Consider the following 21052-nt stretch of genomic DNA (forward strand, 5'->3'; position numbering starts at 1 on the left):
TTGAGGAAGGTCAAGTGCAGATCAGAGTGGGTGAGCAGAAATGGAGGCAGTTGTCTTGGATGCACTGGAATCCGTCAGACTGAAAAATGACTATGGCTGCTGTAAGGCAAAGGATGCTTCCCCGCATACAATGAAAAACATCCCAGCCAAAAACAAGAGCAGAGCACACGGCTTCGATGAATCTATTTAGAAACAAAGCAGCTTTACATGATGCCACTATCTTTCTGTGAGCGAGTGTAAAATAAGATGCAGACCTTTAAAGAATGCTACTCAGGGCTTAACTATAATCCTAGTCAAATATTTTATATTTAAATTTTAATTATATTTGGTTGTGTGCTCAAAGCTAATTTGCATACGGAGCTGATCAAAAAAACGTAATGAAGAAAACATGTCACAAGTTGAAAAGGTATGCTTATTAAGTCTTAATTTCCTCATTCGAATATCACATTTTGCAGACAGGGTACAGGCTGTTTTGGAACATGTTTGCAGGCATATTTAATATTTTTCAAATTAACAGGGCCCTGTATTTCTGTGTAGTACTGTTGGCCAAATTAAATTGGTTCTAGCAGACTCAGTTTAAAGGCTGCTCAGATGTTTGAGGCGGCGCCGCAGTTTGCTCCAAAAAGCTTTGATTTTAAACAGTCAAACAATTGGCGGGTTTCAGCTCTTCACAGCAGACTTGAATTTAGAATTGATGCAGGTAGGTAAGACTGGGTGAGGGAGAGGTCTCACTCCAATAAAGATACACCTGCATCCGATGCTATTTATAGATCAGTCAGGGTCCCTGGAGACAATAACGAGAGCCAGCAGTCTGAACAACAGAGATTTGATTAACTCTATCTGGGCACTGTCGCCTCATTGTTTTTGGACCGAGGTAAACAATACATTCAAGGCAAAGAGCACTTTCACTGGATTTATAATATCAATGACAGATTGCTGTTTGCTGCCTTAAGACTTGTTAATCACAAGTGGTCAATTCCTCTTATTGCGACAAATTTATACCAACTTACATTTAATGTTCGTTGCAGGTGTTTTTTAAAAATTAGCATGTGTTTAATATGATTTTGAAAAGTTTTCTATTCTTTTTTTTAAACTAAATAATGTATGGTAACAGCCTGCATGTCCAGAGGCAGTGCTATAGTCAAGTCTGACCTCTGCAGTTTCATCCTTGATGAGATTTCAGTGAGCGGTGTTACTAGAAGCTGGAGCTGCAGATTAACACAGAAAAGCCACAGAATAATTTTACTGAAGAACCAGAGACCACAGCTATAGCTTCTTCACACTGAGGTCCCAGACTTTCTGCTTCACTGTATGTCCACCTATGGATGGAATCAATAGACCTTAAACATGTGTAATGGAATCACATGCCAAGGCTGCAGCATAAACACTGCAGCTGATTTTTCTTCCCTCTGAGCACGTTTAAGCAGAGAGGAGACCCCAATCGCTGAAATCATGTAGTTTTTAAGATAAATAATTTACTTGCGGCTCGACAGGCTATGATTGAAATTCACATACGTCATATTGAAAAACACTAAAAACAACAAATCGAAGTGGGCTGGCCACTCTGCTAAAACATATCACTGCTCCTCATCCAATTTCATCTGACCTCTGTTGTCCTTAAGCAGAAGCAGATGTTATTACCCTAATGCATGTGAAAAACGAGCTATTCCAAGATAAATCACTAAACGCAAAACTTCTCTCCTTTGCGAACTCCTTTCCACTATTTGAATCCAAACTACGCAGGGAATCCAAACGATACATTAGCTGGATAAGATGATATATGACGTTCGTCAACATAAAAATTGAATCATCGTCTTTAATTTAACCAGTTGTTGTTATGGATTCACATATAAACTCCACACTTAGTGGCTCAGTGGTGAAACATTATAAATTGAAAAGTGAAAACTGAACAGCAGTTGGACAGAAATGTAAAACGTGACTAGAGTGTCTGAAGATAACACTTTTATTGTTCGACCAATTGCCAGAAAGCATCATGTTCTGCTGACAACATATGTATTTGAATAAAAACACTGTATTTAATCCACCCTTTTTGATGTTTGTGTGTGAGGAGAGTGACAGGGGTAAGAATCGCCTGCTCAAACATTTGGTTTCACAAACACTTGAAATTGAAATGCAGCGTTCATCTGGCAGGTGGAATTTCAAGTGTGACAGATTTCAAAAAGGCTGAAATTACAGTCGCTTTATCGCTTTCAGACCGGTGAAATTTCAAGCATCAAAGTGATTTCACATGCCTGAAATTATAGCAGCATTGTGTCTTTCACAGGTGTAATTGGAGCTGTAGTGTGGCAATCAAATGCTTGAAATTTCAAGTGTAAACTGGATTTCAAATATTTGATAGTGCGTTTGGCCTGTGGAAAAATGTTGGTCTTAGTAGATGTTGAATTAAAGCAGAAGTAGAATTTTTCGCCATGACAATTCAAATGTTCATGTGAGGTGGCATCTGAAAAAGCCGACAAATGGATGGACTGATGGACTGATGGATTGACATGCATTGGGGAAGCCCCCGGGGCAGAAGACGGCAATTAAAAAGAGAATTCCACCCATCCATCCATCCACCTGTCACTTTTAGCAGAAACCCAGTGCAGGTATAACCGAATGCTGCTGCAAAACGAGTCCAACAAATTCAGAACAACCATAAAATTGAGTCTAAATTACAGTTTCAGTCAGTGTCACACAGTACTCCTAATTTCTGATGTGAAAGGAACAAAAGACTCAAATTTGAAGACAACTTTTCACCTGCCATGGCTGGTGCCAAATCAGATGTTTGGAGAAGCAGGTCTACCTGCCTGGGTTTACACACTGCACTGCTCAGCACTAAGGAGCTGGAGCCCGTACTTTGTTACCACACTGTGGGGAAACACTGTGAATTATATAAAACTGCAAAAAGTCTCTGAAGTACAAAGTATGCTTGGGTGATATCATTAATTAAAAAACCATTATGGTATTTGGAATAAGAGTAATTTTTCAGTGTCACTGTGCAGTTTACTAGGACTGACTACTAATTCCTAACACTCTAGGTTTTAAATATGGGTCCATATCAGTGAGTGTCAGACTGTCAGCTGTGGAAAAGTGACAGTGGGTTTCTGCTCAGATCTGTAGTCTCGTTTACTCTCTGATTAGAATAAAAAATATATCATTTTGTTGACTTTTATTTAGTTAAAGTTCTTGTATGTATGAAGAAATGAAGCACCAGTGCTGACTGAAAAATGTGTTTATAATTCTGAGAGTTAAACCTACAGTCATTGATTTTTATTTATTTATTTATTTATGTTGTCCACTATGTGGCAGCACGACAAGCAGGAACACAACACTGAAATATTATCACTTTATAAAGTTGATGGTGGACCGTTCGGGGTAAACAGAGACATAAAATAGCATTAGTATTCTTTGGAGTTGTGTTTCGCTTTCTTTTTGAATCTGTTTGGGTCTCCTCCTACCCCCAAGAGAAACATCTTGCTCTGAAGCTGCTAAACTCTCAATTATGTTCACCAGCTAGTCCTTTACTTTGTCTGCCTGCTGTTTGGAGACTGGGCTGCTGGTGTACAATGGGTTTTTTTTTTTCTTTTGAAAACAGATGCCTGCTGCTGCTGGGAAATTTTTAAAAAAAAACCCTATTTATTTATTTATTTATTAACCAGTCCATGACCAGATATCACATATAGTTTTTAAGCTTCAGGCTGTTGACTGTATTTCAGTTGTGCAATTAGAGGCATCTTTTCTTTCTTATATTTATTAAGCGTCTGTCTATGAAATGTAAATGGGTTAGTATTAGGCATACATCCTAACTACAGACATGTCCATTCAGATAAAGTGTGGCCTCTGGGAAAAAAACAAGTAAACCACATTTGTCGAGTTATTTCTAAGTTAGAACAAATTGGCACTGATGTAAACCGTCTGTGTAAAGTTCTCATTTCTCCACATGCTACTGAAAGCTCTGATTTCAGAGGCTGCTTGGCCTGTAATTTGCTGCCAGTTACCAGATTTACTGCCAAAAATACTGCAGGAGCTGTTTCCACTTGGTATTTGCAGATTATGGCAGCAGCCATTGATGAGGATTCAAAGCAACGACTGATCCATGAGAAGTAAAACTGAAGCTACTTTGAGTTCAGCTACTGTACTTGCCTCTATAGCAGCTTGGACTTTGAACATGAAAAACATACTACATTTAACTTCAAGATATCTCCGGTGTACGACAGAGTTCACTGCTGTTTGTGGTAATGGCTTATTGATCAGTAGTGGTTATCTGACTGAACAGCACTGTGCACTTTGGTGTAAACTCATTGGATAACCATAATCCCTGCTCTCACAGTGCTTGACATATTTCCTCAGGTGAGAAATATCGAGTGACCCACAGAGGTTTTTGTCCTGCAAATATCTCTGGTGCCAGTAGATAAGGGGGCAACTACACTGCCTGTCTGTAAAACAAGACAGTAAAAATGTCTGCAGGTGGTATTGCTCCGGGTAATGAAATACTGGCATTATCCCATGTTCGGCTTGGGCAGACACAGCTATGATCTTCAGAAGCACAGAGCCTGAGTGTTATATTTAAATCAACGTTTAGCTCCAACCAGAACATAAAAGAGCAAGAGTGGGCTATTCCATGTTGTTTCCTGAGCTGCTGCAGCAAATTGTACTCACTGTTGTGCCGTTTCCTCCATCATCAACCAGCAATAATCAAATTTACATAGAAACCCAGCTTCCAGTGCTTGAAATTGCTTTCTGCACCATGCCTAATCACTGAAAAAGGGGATGATCCAACTGAGCGTCTGTGATTCGTGTGGGAGAAGGAAATTTGGATCAACTTAGCACTGGAGCTGTGTTGGTTAATCTGCTAAACATCAAAGCGAAGGAAAGGGAGAGAGGAAGTAGGAGATGGGAATTTATCGTGTGGGCTTGATTGGAAATCCAGTGGGGGAACTCTGGTCCCCCTGTAATTGTCTGTAATCTCCTGTAGGGTTGTATGTGGCCTTAGAGGAGTCGAGAGGCAAGCTATTACCCATCTCCTGCTGATGGGAGGCTCTGATATTGCACTGTTGTAGAATGACAGGAAATGAGGAAGAGAGCACCATACAGAGAGCAAACAACTAATCTCTCCTTTCCAGGCACAAATATAAGGGAATATCGAAGTGTCATCAAGTAAGAGCTAAGTGGGAAGTTGGCCCATGTTGTTATTGAACTGTTATCAAAGTGGTGAGCAGAGTAAAAGGAGCAACCTACCTTTCTGGACTGGATCTCATTAACGTAGAGAGGCAGGAGGAACTCGGATATGCCTTCCAGGTGCATCCCATCCTTTTTTAACTGGAGGTTTCCCATTCCATCCTGAAAGATATTCATGACCGTCAGTGATGTTGTAGTGGGCAGTGCTGATTTTCCTGATTTGAGTCAAAGGATTATAGCTCCACAAACGCCACAAGACCTGAATCCTGCTGTCACTGAACTGCTTTGGATAGAGCAGGACCTGCTGCCTGGCAGACGGGCTGCTGGACAGACAGCAGGGCTGAGTGACAGGTAAGGAGTGGGACATGACACCAAGGTGACAATGACACAGAGACTCAGCCGTGTCAGGGTGACAGGCTGCATGCAGTGGGAGGCAGACTGAGGAGAGCCAGACTAATGTGGCAGCTGTGGATGTGAATGTTGAGACTGAAAATGGCCATAAAAAAGTATCCAATAGTCATATGGCTTTACATGATTGGCACTGATGTGAGCTTTATTATAATTAGTGTTATTAGTGGTAGTAGTAATGGTAATTGTAGTAGGCAGAAGTTTTCATAGTTAAGGCTGTGAGAATGATATACAGGCAGGACAAACAGCATCAGACAACAGCAGAATAATGAAAACAAGTTAATTAATTTGGTTCCAGCTCAGTTTCCAGTAACAAAACAGTCTCTGGTCTCTTATTGTTAAGATTCATTTATTAAGGAAATCTAATTAAGATATAGATTTTCTAATAGACACAGATTACATCTACACAAAAACAACAAGTAGTTCATTCACTGACAGATGACACACAAACTCAGCTCCATTAAATAAACTGTAATATTATTAGAAGTAAAAGCAAGTAAAGGTTCTCAGAGGAATGTTTCTGGTTTCAGTCTATACATAATACTGGAAACCAGTCTTCCCAGTTCAGAACTGGTATGAGGAACTTTTAAAATCAGTCTTTCCAGTGATGGAGGACTTGTCGTTTACAAATTTGACTAATTTCACAAATGCAGTTCAGAACAGGCTGCCTGCCTGTTGCTCCGTAGGTAACAGTCCATTGGTTTAGAACAGTTTATCCAACAGAAAATATATCACATTAAGGAAATAGATGATTGTCTAAAATGAGGCATCATTCTGCAGCTTTACGGCATATTGCTCATGTCACACTTACTCCTGGCCTGATCCTGGTGATAGATATTTCAGGAGAAACTGGAAAAGGTTATGTCTTCATATAATAAGCAAAGTGAAGGTTAAGGGCAGCTTTGTGAGGATGTGTATGAAAGGATGTGTCTACGGCACTGGCAGCACAAATGGATGGAGGTAGTAAATTATAGAGGCTGAGTGCAGCCAGGAGACCTCTGTCGCACATGGTAGAAAGGCAGGACTGGGGACAGAGAGGAGGACAAAGCTAGGGGAGCGAAGATGGTGGGTGGGGCTGTGTGGAAATCTTTGGATAGTTACAGCCTGACTTTAAAGTCAGTGCTGTGCTGAAAGTGGTGGTGATGCAGCGGGTGTGAAGAGTTGAGTGCACGGTGCAGTCAGTTAGCTGAGCAGGACAAACAGCAGCATGTTCCAGGCCTGACATGCCGATGGTGCAGATGAGCCCATCAGCGTCAGTGAAAGAAAGAAATGAACCGACACAGGTGGAGTTTCTCAGGGGGAAAAATGACAACTGGAAGAGTCTGTTCTGTGAGGTTTAAAGAAAAGTGTAGCACCAAAAACAGCACCCAAACTTATTCTGCTTTCCCTAACAAGCAGGCAGAGGCTGGTGAGTTGTGGGTCTGCCATCTAACCAGACTCCTGTTTGCTGCTTTTGAATCCGGTGCAGAGGGCGAGTTGTCAAAGATGGTGTCGATGCCCGTTTAATACATCACCCAATAATCCAGACAAAACTGGAAATAGCTCAGGTTGAGAATGAACAAGTCATCTTTCACAAACACACCCAGCTGTCCTTATTAAATGTACTCTGCCAACAAAGATGGAAAAAAATAAAAACAGTATGCCGTCACATTCTTTATCCATCGTATCTCAGAATCCTACAAAACATTTCCATTAATTTTAAAGGACATAATCCTTTTATTTGTACTGTGATCTGGATCAGGGATTTCTTAGCCAGGCGTCTTTTTTAAGCTACCAGTATGAAAGTAATTTCAAGGACATCTCTACTGATTTTTGGACATACAGTTTACTAGTCATGGAGGACCCTTCTCAGCCTGTAAAACAGCTGTGTAATGTCTCAAGTGGAGCATTCTTAAGCCTGAGAAAATAACCCGGGGCAGATGGAGACTTTTTCCAATTTTGACTTTTCTGCCTCTTATGAGTTTTCTTCTACTCAAGAGACTTTTGGCTTTACAGCTCGCCGTTGCTTTTCACTTCCTTTTTGACATGCTGTTATATGCCTTTTTGATAATATTTCCCATAACTCCTTTAGTTTTGGTCATCAGGACATAGAATAGTTGTTCCAAAGGACCATAATACTGGTAAAATAGGGTGTAGTGTGGTGTGCGTTTCCTTATTGAGCCTGCAAAGCCCTGAAAGATTGCGAGCAGCAGACTAGATTTTCTGGAACCACACCAACAGCACTGATAAGGTCTTTTACTCATGACACAGACTGATGCGAGGCGAAGGAGTCGAGGAGTGATAGCAACAATCTTGGGACGCATCCGTCACATGGGGGTTTGGGAAGGGGGGGGGGGCTGCCATCAAGAGTTTGTTGACAAAATGGTAAATTGTGTGTATTGTCCCTGAAAATGTCACAGGAGCCCACAGCATCTGCCTGTTTGTTTTTGATCTAAGATTAACACGTGTGTGTCAGCCGGTCCTGCCGCCAAGTCTTTTCTAATTCTTTATCAAATATAGAGTCTACAAAGCACACAACACGAGAGGTGATGTCTGTTACATTTATATTCTTATATCATATATATTATTATTTCCATCATTCTGTGAACATTTCAAGTCTTTGTTATATTGTTCAGTGTCTGCTACTGTTTTAATTTTCTGACCTGATATTTTAGTTTGACTTCAATCCCTTTTTAATATTTAAGGAATTAGCAGAATGATAATCCTTCATAACCTTCCCTGCAATTTGCAATCAGCATAACAGAGAGATTTCTGTAGTGAATCATTTGGCACAGTGTTATCCATCAGTTTGTGTGTGTGTGCCCTTTTTTGTGCACCTCTTGCCCCTTTGAGTAATGAATTGTCAATTGAGAAAAATTAATCATCCAAAATATTTGTAATTAAATTCATTGCTCATTTATCAAGCAAAGATGTCAAACATTCACCAGCTCCAGGCTTGTCACACGTTTGGTTTTACATCATTTAAAATGGAATATTTTCTGGATGGAAAACACATCTTTTTCCAGGAAAGCCTAGTTGTCAGTACCAGCAGCGAGAGAGCGATAATCTGAACAGTTAATGTTAAAATGCTGTGCTGTACTTACCACTGAGAAATTCATGACCTTTATGATCCAGACAGTGAGGGCCAAATTAACTATCATGGTGACCAGGAGCAGCAGCAGGAAGAAATAGAGGCATCTTTTCCTCCAGCCGTACAGACCCACTGGGTACACGGCATCACAGCCTGGTCGCTGGAGGTGCAGGGACTGGGATGCGAGGATAAACTGCTCCTGGGTAATCTGAAAAACAAACACACACAGGAGCCTTTATGTTAGCTGCCTGTCAAGGATATATTCACTCCATTGAAGCGATCACATATTGTGAGTGGTTGTTACCTTGCAAGCACCACTGCAAATGACTCTGGGCTGAGGCATGGCTGTGTGACTTTACAGTTTTTGAAAAGTGCTGCTACTACATAAAGCAGAAAAGGTGAAAACCTGGGAAGAATGTAAACTGTGGGATTACTAGAGCCTGAAACATCCATGCATTGTAATTTAATGGAGTGAGAAGGGATTTCTTCAGTCCGTGGTATACTAGGCACTGATTTTTAAATCAATTTTTGAGTGCAAGTTGCAGTGTTGTTTGAGGATTGTAAGTAGTTTTCATTGTTTTCCAACCTTTGTGATGACATACGTGGGTACACTGGGTCTTCATACCTTTAGAAATTGAACAACCAGCAGCCTAATTCATCAAGTTGGCTGCATAACAGACAGGTTATTAGGGTGACTTTGTTTTATTAAAAGAGATACCAAATCAGAGTCCCCATTCTGAAAACAAAAGAAAAAGCCAAAAGGTGCTGAGACTCATTCCACTGTCGGAAAGGAGGATCATCAGTCAAGATTTATCGATTAGAAGTTAGCGATCAGTTGTGGGAATAGCTGGCCCAGAGGTGGAAAAGCTCTTGAACAGCATATTTACACTTTTTAAAGTCAATAAACAAAAAAAAATGTGCAGCCAAATCTAAATGCTAACAGACTAATCATTGTGATTAATGTAAGTTGTACTACTGGACAGCGAAGTGCTTGACATTTCTGCTTGTATTTATGTACCTGTATTTATGTGGAATGAAAATTAATTTGTATGAATTTAATAGCATGTCGCCGCTTTGTTTTCACTGCTAATTGCTTGTTGACATTTTGTCAAACTGCTTAGAGAGAAAGTCACCATGAGTGACAGCTTCCTGCAGCCGTCCTGTTTACTGCTCCGCTCGGGCTGAACTCTTTATAATGTTACTGCCCATCGACCTTTCACAGGAGAATATTTCACGTGCTGTGCACACTAAGGTTTAGTGGGGAATGTGAAACAGCTGGAGATGGTTGCCATGGAACAGTCAGTCCTTGACTTTAATAAAAATTACAGTCCTTAGATGTGAAAATGTGATATTATGAATAGATTACAGGCTGCTTTTTTTTTCTCCACTCGATACGAATGAAAACAGGAGGTGAATTATGGAGATACCAGAAAATGTTCCCTACACTGGCCCAGTAACTAAGTGGCTGCTTGACGCTGAGAAGCTGCTACATGGGAGCTCTGATCTGAGATCAGAGGGGATGATGTCTGTCATGTGCAGTCATGCAGGTGAGGGTGAGCAGTTGCTGATCTCCAGCAGATCGTGACCATGAGCTGACAGTGTGAAATTCCCCATCACAGGGAGTGAGGCTAGCAGAGCTCTGAAATAGTCTGCTCTGCTGTTGTTGGGAGGATTCACACAGAGGTGGCCCAGCATCATTATCTTTTACATAAATAGTGATTAAAGCAAAGCATGTGCTCATATAAATCAACATAAAATGTCCAGCAGCAGCAGAATGTTTTATTGTGTCAAATTATCTGAAAGTCTCTATAGGAGCAACTAATGATCTATCATCCCTGTATAAAATACTTCGATTGCACAAAGCACACCATAATTGGCATACCTGTGTAGAGTTTTCCCCAGAGAGACCCCAGTAATATGTAATACATGCCTAACTCAAGCCAAGGACACAGTATTACAGTCTGCAGTCAGTCTGTCATGAATATAAAACCACAAACACTCACTGAAAGCAGTTTGGTAAAATTGTGTAACAGTGTGAATCAGGCAGTGTGTGGTGGATCTGCTGGTAAAAGGCAGGTGCCAAAAATAGTCATATGCCCATCATGCTGCCCATGAATTCATAGAAGCACCTGCATTTTTAGATATTTAGCCAAAAGGTGGATTCGGAAGAACTGAAAGGGACCTTCCTTAGGATTTTCTAACATTTTATAGCAGAAACCTTCCAGATCCTTCCCATTACTGATGCAACTATAAGTGTATTTATAAGCACAATTTAAACATAGCATCTAACAAAACTCTTCCACAGCCTCACGACTTAATTTCCTCTTTAAGTGACTGTTTCCTTGGACGAGCAGTTTAAGTCGCATTTGCCATTGGTGGCAGATGTCTCACAAATGGATGTTGTGACTTTGCAGCAAATACAAATGACCCATAACGCTGGCCTAGAAATGTCAGTGATTCCAATTTAAACCAGCGATACAGCTGAGGGACAAGTGCGTTTTGAGAGGTGCTTACACAGAGGCTGAATATAAACTCAGTGTAGTGTCACAGAAGACTTTTACACCACTACAACTTTCCAGAGCAAAGGAAGATGCCTTACACACAACATACAGTAAAACCTCCAACTGAGCTACTGCTGGATTTCAAGGTCATCTCTAAGACACTTCTAACATTGTTACACTTAACTGAAACCTAAGACACACTCAAAACTGTTTAAAACCAATCTTTTAGCCTACAGCCATTTCACTGCTCGACAGATTTGGTCTATTTTCTATCCACTGTTGCTAGGGGAAACTTCAGCACTTGTAATTTCTATGGCAACCCACTGTTCCCAACACTAGTGGATGCTGTGATTTCTTTGCAAGAGTTTTAATGCATATATTACCCTGGTGGAGTCATGCCTAAAGCTCAGTTATTCATGGAGCAAATGGAGGAGTGTGTAGCGCCTGGCGTTTCGTCAAATCTGTCATTTCTGCATGCTGGTCACAGCTGACTCGAACAAACACGCTGCACTGGGCTGATTGAGATGTCCAGCTGCAGCAGCTGTGAGAAACTACTTTGACTTTTAAGAAACAAAGTATTGATTACATAGCAAGCTGTGCGGGCATGGCAGACCATGATGGAGATCATTTATCAGTTTAAGTTAGTTTTTAAGATGGCTGGTAATGACTTTTTAATGTGTAATGTCATTATAAAGCAACAGAGTTACTGGAAAATAACAGCCTCAAAAAACTTGCTGTTAATATTTTGCATTTTTACTGTTATTGATAATATAAAATAAGCAGTAGTCAGTCGAAGGTCTCTGTAGGCACAGGTGGACACTTAAAAGTTGGCAAACATCACACAGCTGAAGCACAAATCTCCCCCTTTATTTATATACAGATTTTTAATAAACTGTAAAAATGACTAAACTGAGAATAGCTACAACAAACGAACCCTCAAACCAAAGATTCAACCAATTTATCAGCCTGAGCTCAAATCCAGAAGTTTAGCAATTTTTCTGAATCTTAAAGTTCATGTAGCTTTAACTCGTAGACACGTATCTTGTGATTAGAAATACAAGCAGACTTTATGTTGAAGGAGCACATGCAGGAAAGATTGAGAACCTCAAGCCCCCTGAGTACTGGATGAAAGTGAAAAGGGTTTTACTAACAAAAAATCTGATGTGGTTTCATGAGTACGTCATAACCTCTTGTGAAAGCTTTGGGTTTATGGAGGTTTCTGTCCTTATTAAACTGCATACTCTTGGAGTCACAGAAGTCTAAAGGCCCTTTTTCTCTCCACTCAGACAAAAATCACACTTTTCTAGTCCAGCAATTTTTCTAAGTGCCTGGAGTCTGCATCCACACAGGCTTTTTCAGGCACAGTTGTGCTGCTCTGTCTGTGATGAAATTATCAAATTTTCCTCTAGTACGCTCGATATAAATGTCAACAGAATATCACACACTAAAGTCTACACAAAACTACGGGTGGTTCACCACCTGCAGTCCTGATTGCGTGTGCAGTAGCTTCTAATAATAGATACTAAACACCTACACAGTAACTTGCTTGTCTAAGATACAATAACATAAATACTGTTATTGCTGAAGATCACGCAGTAGCAGTGCACTGGAAAAGTCGTGGATTTGTTACATAACCATTTTTCTCATTGCTACTTCATCAGTCCCTTTAACTTTGTGCTGCGATCTGACTGTCACTTTTCTTTTTACTTAGAGGGGGGTTGTCCCCGGAGCTTTTGACAGCAGGATCCAGCCAAAGCCAGCAATTATCCGTCAGTCTCTTCCCAGTGCCAGCGTGCTTCATCTTCACCAATTAACATAGAGGGTGATCTTCCACATGCTGTTTTGATCAAACAGTGACATGCTGCAAAGGCAGCAAAAAGCAGCTGAGAAGCCCCTAATGAAAGAAAATGAGCTGTTATTAATGCTTGATAATGTTAATCAGCAAATCTGTGAGCGCTCCCTGACTCAGCGACGCTGCAGGAGTCCCACTGGGCTTCCTCAGCTGGAGGTACAGTTCAGATGCACTAATGACTGTAAAGCTTGAACCCATCAATCCTCCATATAAATACTGCACCATCGATGAGGCAGAAGCAGGAAAAATTGATACACAATCATCCTACAAGTTTGGCATACATTATTAAAGCCGCCTATTTATTTAGGTGCTGTGGACCTTTTAGTTTGACAGAAAATATAATCAGACAGGAGCCTGAACACATCACGGCAACAAGCAAAGCCAATTATAAATGTGAAAGTCAGTGCATCAATGTTACCATTTCACATTTTGTTGATATGACAATTGAGGATGTGGCTGATGGTGCTGCTGTCAATAGTCACTCCACTTAGATGTGAAATCCAATTTCTGTGGCTCCATCATCTCTGGTGGAGCTACAATAGCAATGGAGCTTGTCAATGGCTTTATCTTTTGCAGCGTGGTTGCCCTTTCTTTATGGATGAATGGCAGTGCACTTCCTCCGACTGAAAGCAACAAGGCAACTCCACTGTAAGTGTGAGGCTGGCGGGGATCAAAGATCTCCAATAAGTCTGGAGCAACAAAAGGTCGCGGATGTTCAATCAGAGCACACAGCCAACAAAACTGAACATCACAGGCCGTTTGAAGCTTTTCAGCCAGGATTTACTTTTGCTGCTACATGCGGCTCCACTTCCGATAACACTTGAGAAAAATTGAGAAAATGTACAACAACTCTCAATTGCATGCTGCGCATCTGACCTTTGCATTATTTAGTAACATCAAGAGCTGCTTTTGTTAAGTCTTGAATGTGTACAGCTGTAACTCCCGTGTTGATGATTGCTCTTTCTGAGGGGGAAGATGACAAACTGCTGATGTAAACAGCCCGACACTTCTCTACAGTACACTAGCTTTCCTTGCTAATCCCCAGCAAATCCTCGGAGAGCCAACAGGGCCATTTTTGGACAGCACCCCATAGGCTTCATTTGCATTCATCAGCTGAATGCACAGTGGAGGTCCCAGATGAACACTGCTTCATCAAGAAAAGTAATGTCACAAAGCATCCTTAAAACCTGCTTTAATTGGAGAAGATACTTCGACTTTAAAATCAGCTTCTGCAGAATAAAAACTCACATTAAACAGCACAAATTAGCTGAAAGTGACAAGTCTGCAAGTTTAAGTGGGAGGTTCTGGATCATTTCAGAGCCAGTGAGAGGAGAGGTGATTTCTTGACTGATAAGCATGACCCAGACACTGAGCCCCGAGCTGTGTGTGTGTGTATAGCTGGTCAGTGCATGCCAAACAGCAGCTCTGCTGTGTGGGTTTCACACACGGAGCCGCGGTTCGCACCGCAGAGAGGAGACGAGGTGCATATACTGTACCCATCAGTTACTGCCTGCCCTGTTAGACTGGAATTATAATGAGAAACCATACAGGCAGAATATTCATAAGCTGTCACATTAGTGAGATTCTTGAAGAGGACAATGCATACAGTATTAGATGGAGTGCAAGAGGGAGCTGTGTAAAGAAGGCAGGCGTCATGAAGGTGTGTAAGTGCTGGTCACTGGTTATTATTCATCATATTCCAGCCTGGACAGAAATGCAACTACTGCAAGACGGAGGGAGTGCACAGACAGTTTACATGCATCTTTAATCAGCTGGGATTTTTAAGCAGAGGATGCACCTGTTGCAGGAAGAATTAACAGAAAACTTGAATTTAAGCATCAGAACAGAAAAACACAGAATTTATAAATAGTTTCCTACATTTGTCTGATAAACCAACTTTAAAACCTAAACTCTTCGTGCTCAACGTGTCATTTGTTATTCACTAATTATTCCTTCTTTCATTAACATGGTATCAACTGGGCTTCTTAGTGCTTGGAAACTTACCTTCAGTGACTCTATGTCCAAAGTGTCCGACTGCTCCATGTTACAGGCTCATTGGTCACAGTTACATATTTCCACAAAGTTGAACCAAGCTCGACGCACGAAGTTCACCAACGCTGTTATATCGCACTCCCACTCGGGAAAAAACCACAGCTGGCCAGTGTTTCAGACAGCTGCTAAACCGTAATGAACATATGAGCAGGACATTCTGTTATTTTAGGTAACTACAGTTCACACAGGGCTCAGGCGCTCCTGCCCGCTGCGCACTTTTCTGTCGATGAGCCGATTCTCTCTCCTTCCAACGCACAGACGCGCTGTCCCCAACTCAACCATGGTCAAGTCAGACAAAGTGATGCTCAGCACTTCCGGGAGAAAAATAAAAGTCGTAGGCTTAACACGACACCGTCACTTCACATCTTTAACCTTTAAGCACTTTTTGATTTTGCGCCAGCCTGTTTTTGGAAAAATGACCCAGTTTACGCATAAATTCAATGTGCAGGGCGAAAGATTTTCTGCCCGACATGTGTTGTCAACATATCCTGTTAAATGCAGTCCATGTTGTAATTATCTAATTTTAGGGGCATGTGCGTGGATTTGTCTTGGTCTGACTTCAACAGCAGGAAAGTGAGTTTATTTTGTGGAGATTAAATCAAATGGCACAGGCTGTTTTCTCTTCCTGTAAGGATGAGTTTCTTCCTACTGGTTGGTAGTTACTGCTCCCTGCAGGAGACACGTTGTACTGCAGTAACCTGACAAGACTCAATTGTCTGATAAAAGATACAAGAAATAAAAACTAAAACAAAACCTGTTTAAGGAAATTGAAAGCTTTGTGTTGTTTAAATGTAATTATATGCATTTTAATGTCTAAAAAAAACTGATAATAAACAGATGTTTTGATTATTTTGACTATTTTATAAATTGTAAATACATTTATATATATAACAAGATGAAATATAAGCGTATTAGCTGCTAATGAGCATGAAGGGTAAGAGGTGAAACAGCAGCAGCAGTGGATTATACTGCAGTATCCTCGAATACAGCGGAGGGCAGCAAAGGCTCAGGTTGATGTTTTCAGACAGACGCAATCAAACCTGAGCTCTGAACCGGGATTAATAATCAATTCTCGATCAATTCGTTCATCATCATAAGGATGTCGGACGCCAGCAAGCAAATAATGGCACAGAAAAGGTACGTGATTAGATATCAGGTCGTTTTTTAACAGTGTTAGCAGGTAGGAAAGAAATATTGATCTTTAATAGGGAACACCCAGATTGATTGATTGATTGACTGGTTGCGCAGAGGCTAATTATGGAGATTCTGTGATTTCTGTCATTATCTCTGTTGTTTTAGTGCGAAAATTGCAGCTGGGGCTGTTGTGTGTGTTGAAAGTGAAATAAGAGGAGATGTGACTATTGGTGAGTCATTGCTTTCAGCGCCATTGTTATTTGTTCCGTCCAGCTGCTGTGTGCGCTAAATGAATGACCCTGTACAGTCTTTACATCTTTACAGGACCTAGAACAGTTGTCCACCCCAAAGCGCGGATCATAGCAGAAGCTGGGCCTATAATCATTGGAGAGGGGAACCTAATAGAGGAGCAGGTTCTTATTATTAACAGGTAGACTCTCTCTCTCTCTCTCTCTCTCTCTCTCTCTCTGTGTGTGTCTATTAATTTCTCTATTGAGTCATTCTCTCATATATGCGTTGTGTCTGTAGTTATCCAGAGAATATAATGCCAGACACTGAGGGAGTTGAGCCAAAGACCATGACTATTGGGACCAATAATGTGTTTGAAGTTGGGTGTGGTATCCTTTACAATTCAAGCACCAATATTGAAATACCAGGCAGCACTAGACTGATACAGTAACTGAACAAGTAACAAGAATTTAGTTTGTATGAGCTAATTTAGAAAAAATGTTGCCATTGCATAATTTGTCCAGCAGATGGCACTGTCACTTATTTTTCTACTTAAAAAGTCCTGCTCAGTGTATAATGTTGATGACAATTTATTGAAATTTCTGAGACCAGCAGCCAAATGTGTTTTTCAGGCTGAAGTGACATTTAAAAATGCAACTTTATAGGTTTTAACCCTTAATGATTTTACCGCAGTCTCTCAAGCTTTGAAAATTGGAGACAACAATGTGATTGAGTCAAAGGGTAAGTACATTAATCAGTTCACTTCCTGTGCCTGTTTCCTGTGCAGCATGTATTTTTATACCTGTGTCAGTGTATATACTGTGTCGTGATTCACATTTAATACCTGACAAATATTCAGAAATACTAACTGAATTTGTTCTGCTTATTGATTGGTGAGACCATAGACAATACACCCAAAGATAATAAAGAGATCAATATTACGACGCAAACTGTCAGTTAATGCAACATCTCAGAGTTGATCAGTTTATATTGTCACAGTGTGGATCTTCTTATTTCCCAGCCTTTCCTTCCAGGTTCCTTTTATGTATTTTTCTCATACATGTTTGATCTAATATTAAATCCCAGCTGATCTTGGGAGAAACGTGATCCTGACCAGCGGCTGCATCATCGGCGCGTGCTGCCACATCAACACATGTGAGGCTGTGCCGGAGAACACGGTTGTATATGGTTCAAACTGCATCAGACGTGTGCAGAGCGAAAAGCCACAGGTTAGTTCTGAGGCTGGTTTGTAGCTGTGAGTCATGATGTTCTTTGTCTGCCTGGTGAACAGATTTGTGTAACCAGGGATGGGATGCATTTGTCTCTTGCAGCCTCAGACTCTGCAGCTCGACTTCCTCATGAAGATTCTGCCCAATTACCACCATCTGAAGAAGACGGTGAAGGGAAGCAGCACGCCTGTGAGAAACTAACATCGATCCAGGGGGATCAAACCTTCTGCACCCCAAGGCATCTGCACTCTCAGAGACCAGAAGCTTTAACATTTTCCTCAATTTGCATCTGTGGCCACTTATGTCTCATAGATTACCTCCAGCTTTGAAAGTACTCAACATTTCTCCCTGCACATGAGGAATATATCATATTATCTTCACCTCAACATATTTCTGAATATTTATTATGTATTTTGGACCTTAAATTGTAAATGCACTGTGCCATTTTAATGTTAATCAGTTATATTAATCTAGATTTCTACCTGTTCTAAGAAGAACGTAGAAATATTGCAGTAAAGGTTCTGAAGAAGCTTTTAGGGTTGTTTTTTTTTTTTTGTTGAGCAGGTTTGTGTACCCCTCTGCTCCAAAGGCAGTTTCATCAGCTGATACAGAGCATCCAATTAAAACAGTATTTAATAATAATACAGCTAAAAATATCTACATTGTCATGTGCTAAAAATAATCAGAAAATCAAGTTTCTGAGCTGAAAATAGTCAAAGCAAATGTCAACTGAGCTGGTGACTGTTGCAGTTTGTTGATTTATTGTTTAAAAGTACAATCACTGAGCAGAAGTGATGCTTAAAAGATATCTATGGGTGTGGTAGTCCACATCTTGGATTTGGTGGGTTGCCAGACCTGTGTGCTCCCACCAGGGGTTGCCAAATTGGTGCTGCTGGTACAGTGGGAATTCCACACAGTGCATGATTCGTTGTAATTGACACGGGTGTGGTTATAAGTAGGATTTCTACTGCAGGATGTGTCTGAATAATGTCCTCTGCTGCCACCCCCAGCCCCTCGGGTGCTGCTCCCATCTGTGCCACAGGCTCTTGATTTTGGGTGTGGATGGATGTGTGTGGTGGAGAGTCCGTAGCACATCATTGCCTGTAACACCTGACATAAAGTTCAGATGTCACATTTGAGAGTTGCTGCAGTTAAAACCCTCTGGCTGTAAAACAAGCTGAAGGCCACTGCTGCAGCTCTTCAGGGTTTAAAGGGTTGGTGTCATGCTCAGTGGGCAGGGTGCTGCACAGTACAGCAGCTCCCTGTAGGAGGTCCACAGCTGGTGTCACACACTGCCAATACACATTTGAACATGTCATGGTGGAGTCCCACGAGGAGTCCACATCAACTAGGGGCTAATTATGTCATGCAGTGAAGAGCAGCCGGGGCCACGTCTAGGCTTTTTTCTGTTCTCACTTTTTTTTTCCTCTACCATCAATTTTATTCTGGGGTGTTGCCAAAGTGCTAGTTTACTTTAATATGACAAGGAAGAGAGAAGCTGGGGACAGCTGCGTGGATGTGCAGAGCGACAAGGACCTCACGGGGGGTGGGGGCAAGTGTGGCCTTTTAATCTGTGGAGGGTTTTTACAGAGACAAAATGGCTGTGATGATAGCAAGTCATGGCAGGAATTTGAAAGGAAGTTCAAATGTTGATCTATATTTGGAAATAGTTATTTATACCTCTTCCTTTCTGGGCTGTTATGAAACTGAATTATCCAGCCTTCCCGTCATTTGTTAACGCAGAATTTTACATTGCAGTTTCTTTTCATAGCATTATTTCGATTCAATATTTGGCCTTGCCTTCATTATGCAGCATTCTCTGAAGAGTCAATAATGTCTTATCATAAATACACACAGGAGCATGAGATTTTAGTTTGTAATGCAGCATCAGATACTGAGCAGGTAGCTGTAAAACACAAGTAAACCAAAAATTCCCATCCACGATTTAGAAACCTTTGGGAGAAAGTCATACCAGTTCTTACTCTTTGATGCATGTTTATAGTTTGTGGTTTCAGCAGCACATGCAGTTCAGATTGTGTGCAGTCAGTCATGTTCAAACAGGCCACCGGTTGGTTTGGTAGGATAAAGGCTTTCTGACAGCTGACCTTTGCAACCAGGTCCACTCCACCTTTGAAAAGTGAAATGTGACCTATAGGCCACAGTGATTTCCATTGCAATCCCACAGAAATAATTAATTTCATCTCAGCAGGGACCTAGAACGACTGGATGTCATGCCTTTTTAACCACTCTCATGGTTTGGCTCTGTGGATGGCAGTGCCAGTCAGTTTGCGTGATCCACCTCTTTGGTGCAGACTGAAGTATCTCAGCTGCTGCTCAGAGGACAAAGCCTAATACTTTAGATTATGTTGAAATGCTTCAGAACGACTGACATCCCCATTAACCCCAGCTGCTAATTAGCCAATGCTAAGCAAAGAGAGTGAACGTTATATCTGCTTCACATCAGCATGTCAGAGAGCACATTAACATGCTGATGTTGTCATTTACAGCAGTGCTGTCTCACAGAGCTGCAGAAATGACTGTAAATGCTTAGTTTTGCATTTTCTGCACCTGGGCTGTTTGATTTTTGTGAGCATGGCAGAAGTCATATGCTGGAAAACAGATGTTTGTATGTTCATAGACATAATCTCAAAGAACGTACTGTATTCCAACTGTTCTGTTGTCTTTGGGTTTTTTACATCATAGTAAACACAAAACAAACCTGGCACAAAAATGTCAGAAAGAAAAAAGTTAGAAATCAAAAAAAAATCAACAGTAGAAGATTAATAATCACTGTAAGGAAGGTTAATGTACAATCCACATCCTGTGGTATAAAGCACACTGCAGAAAGCCAACACACATCCAGTTTGATTAAAGGTGACGGGAAAGACAAAGACCTCAGGAACCAGGTTTTACTTTAACTTTTTATTGGTTCCACTGTGCAACAAAAGAGATTATATAACTTTATATATTTCCCTTTGACCTGTTGTAAGACATTTTACCTATGCAACAGCATCCAGGGGTAACATTATAGTCCATTACATAGATGTGTGTCAACATTTAGGAATTTAAGACTAAGAGATGTATGTAGTATGGCCTATACTTAACCTTTCCTCTGCCCACTGAGCCGTGAAGGCCTATGGGACAGGTTCATGACAGAAGCTTTCTAGTGTTCCTGTATATTGACCCAACTAGGAGTTTTCTACATATGAGACGAGAGAAAGGGGGTTTAATGAGTTGAGCTCTTCTTTTTGTTCAGAGCAGTTTTCCCAGCATGGCTTTTCAGATTTAACACACAGTTGCATGAAATGACCCCGTCCTAGTACGTCCTGCCTCGCTACTGAACAAAAAAAAAAAAAACCTACTTAATTACACAACTTTTGAATCGTCTCTACCAGGAACC

General features: G+C 40.9%; 2 protein-coding genes across 2 annotated transcripts in view; one reads left to right on the forward strand and one right to left on the reverse strand.

The window, feature by feature from the left end:
• Positions 1-15415, reverse strand: part of LOC113125440 (zeta-sarcoglycan-like) — a 28719-nt gene extending 13304 nt beyond the window's left edge. The window contains exons 1-3 of the mRNA XM_026298901.2: positions 15014-15415; positions 8670-8864; positions 5239-5340 (exon numbers count right to left, since the gene is read on the reverse strand). Of these exons, the coding sequence (XP_026154686.1) occupies positions 5239-5340; positions 8670-8864; positions 15014-15052 (336 nt within the window). The 5' untranslated portion in view covers positions 15053-15415. The remainder of the gene's footprint in view (positions 1-5238; positions 5341-8669; positions 8865-15013) is intronic.
• A 641-nt stretch (positions 15416-16056) lies between these two features.
• Positions 16057-18186, forward strand: LOC113125441 (dynactin subunit 6-like). Its single transcript, XM_026298903.1, has 7 exons — positions 16057-16198; positions 16361-16425; positions 16520-16625; positions 16724-16812; positions 17117-17164; positions 17510-17652; positions 17755-18186. Exons 1-7 carry the CDS (start codon positions 16161-16163, stop codon positions 17851-17853), a joined length of 588 nt encoding a protein of 195 aa, XP_026154688.1. The 5' UTR covers positions 16057-16160; the 3' UTR covers positions 17854-18186.
• Positions 18187-21052: the final 2866 nt, after the last annotated feature.

The sequence above is a fragment of the Mastacembelus armatus genome, chromosome 18 (assembly GCF_900324485.2).
Source record: "Mastacembelus armatus chromosome 18, fMasArm1.2, whole genome shotgun sequence".
NCBI lineage: Eukaryota > Metazoa > Chordata > Actinopteri > Synbranchiformes > Mastacembelidae > Mastacembelus > Mastacembelus armatus.

Excerpts from the sequence above, each read along its gene's own strand:
- LOC113125441 (XM_026298903.1), top strand. The coding sequence starts at position 16,161 with ATGTCGGACGCCAGCAAGCAAATAATGGCACAGAAAAG. Across the intron at positions 16,426-16,519 it reads AAGAGGAGATGTGACTATTG|GACCTAGAACAGTTGTCCAC; the intron begins GTGAGTCATTGC and ends ACATCTTTACAG. Across the intron at positions 17,653-17,754 it reads TGCAGAGCGAAAAGCCACAG|CCTCAGACTCTGCAGCTCGA; the intron begins GTTAGTTCTGAG and ends TGTCTCTTGCAG.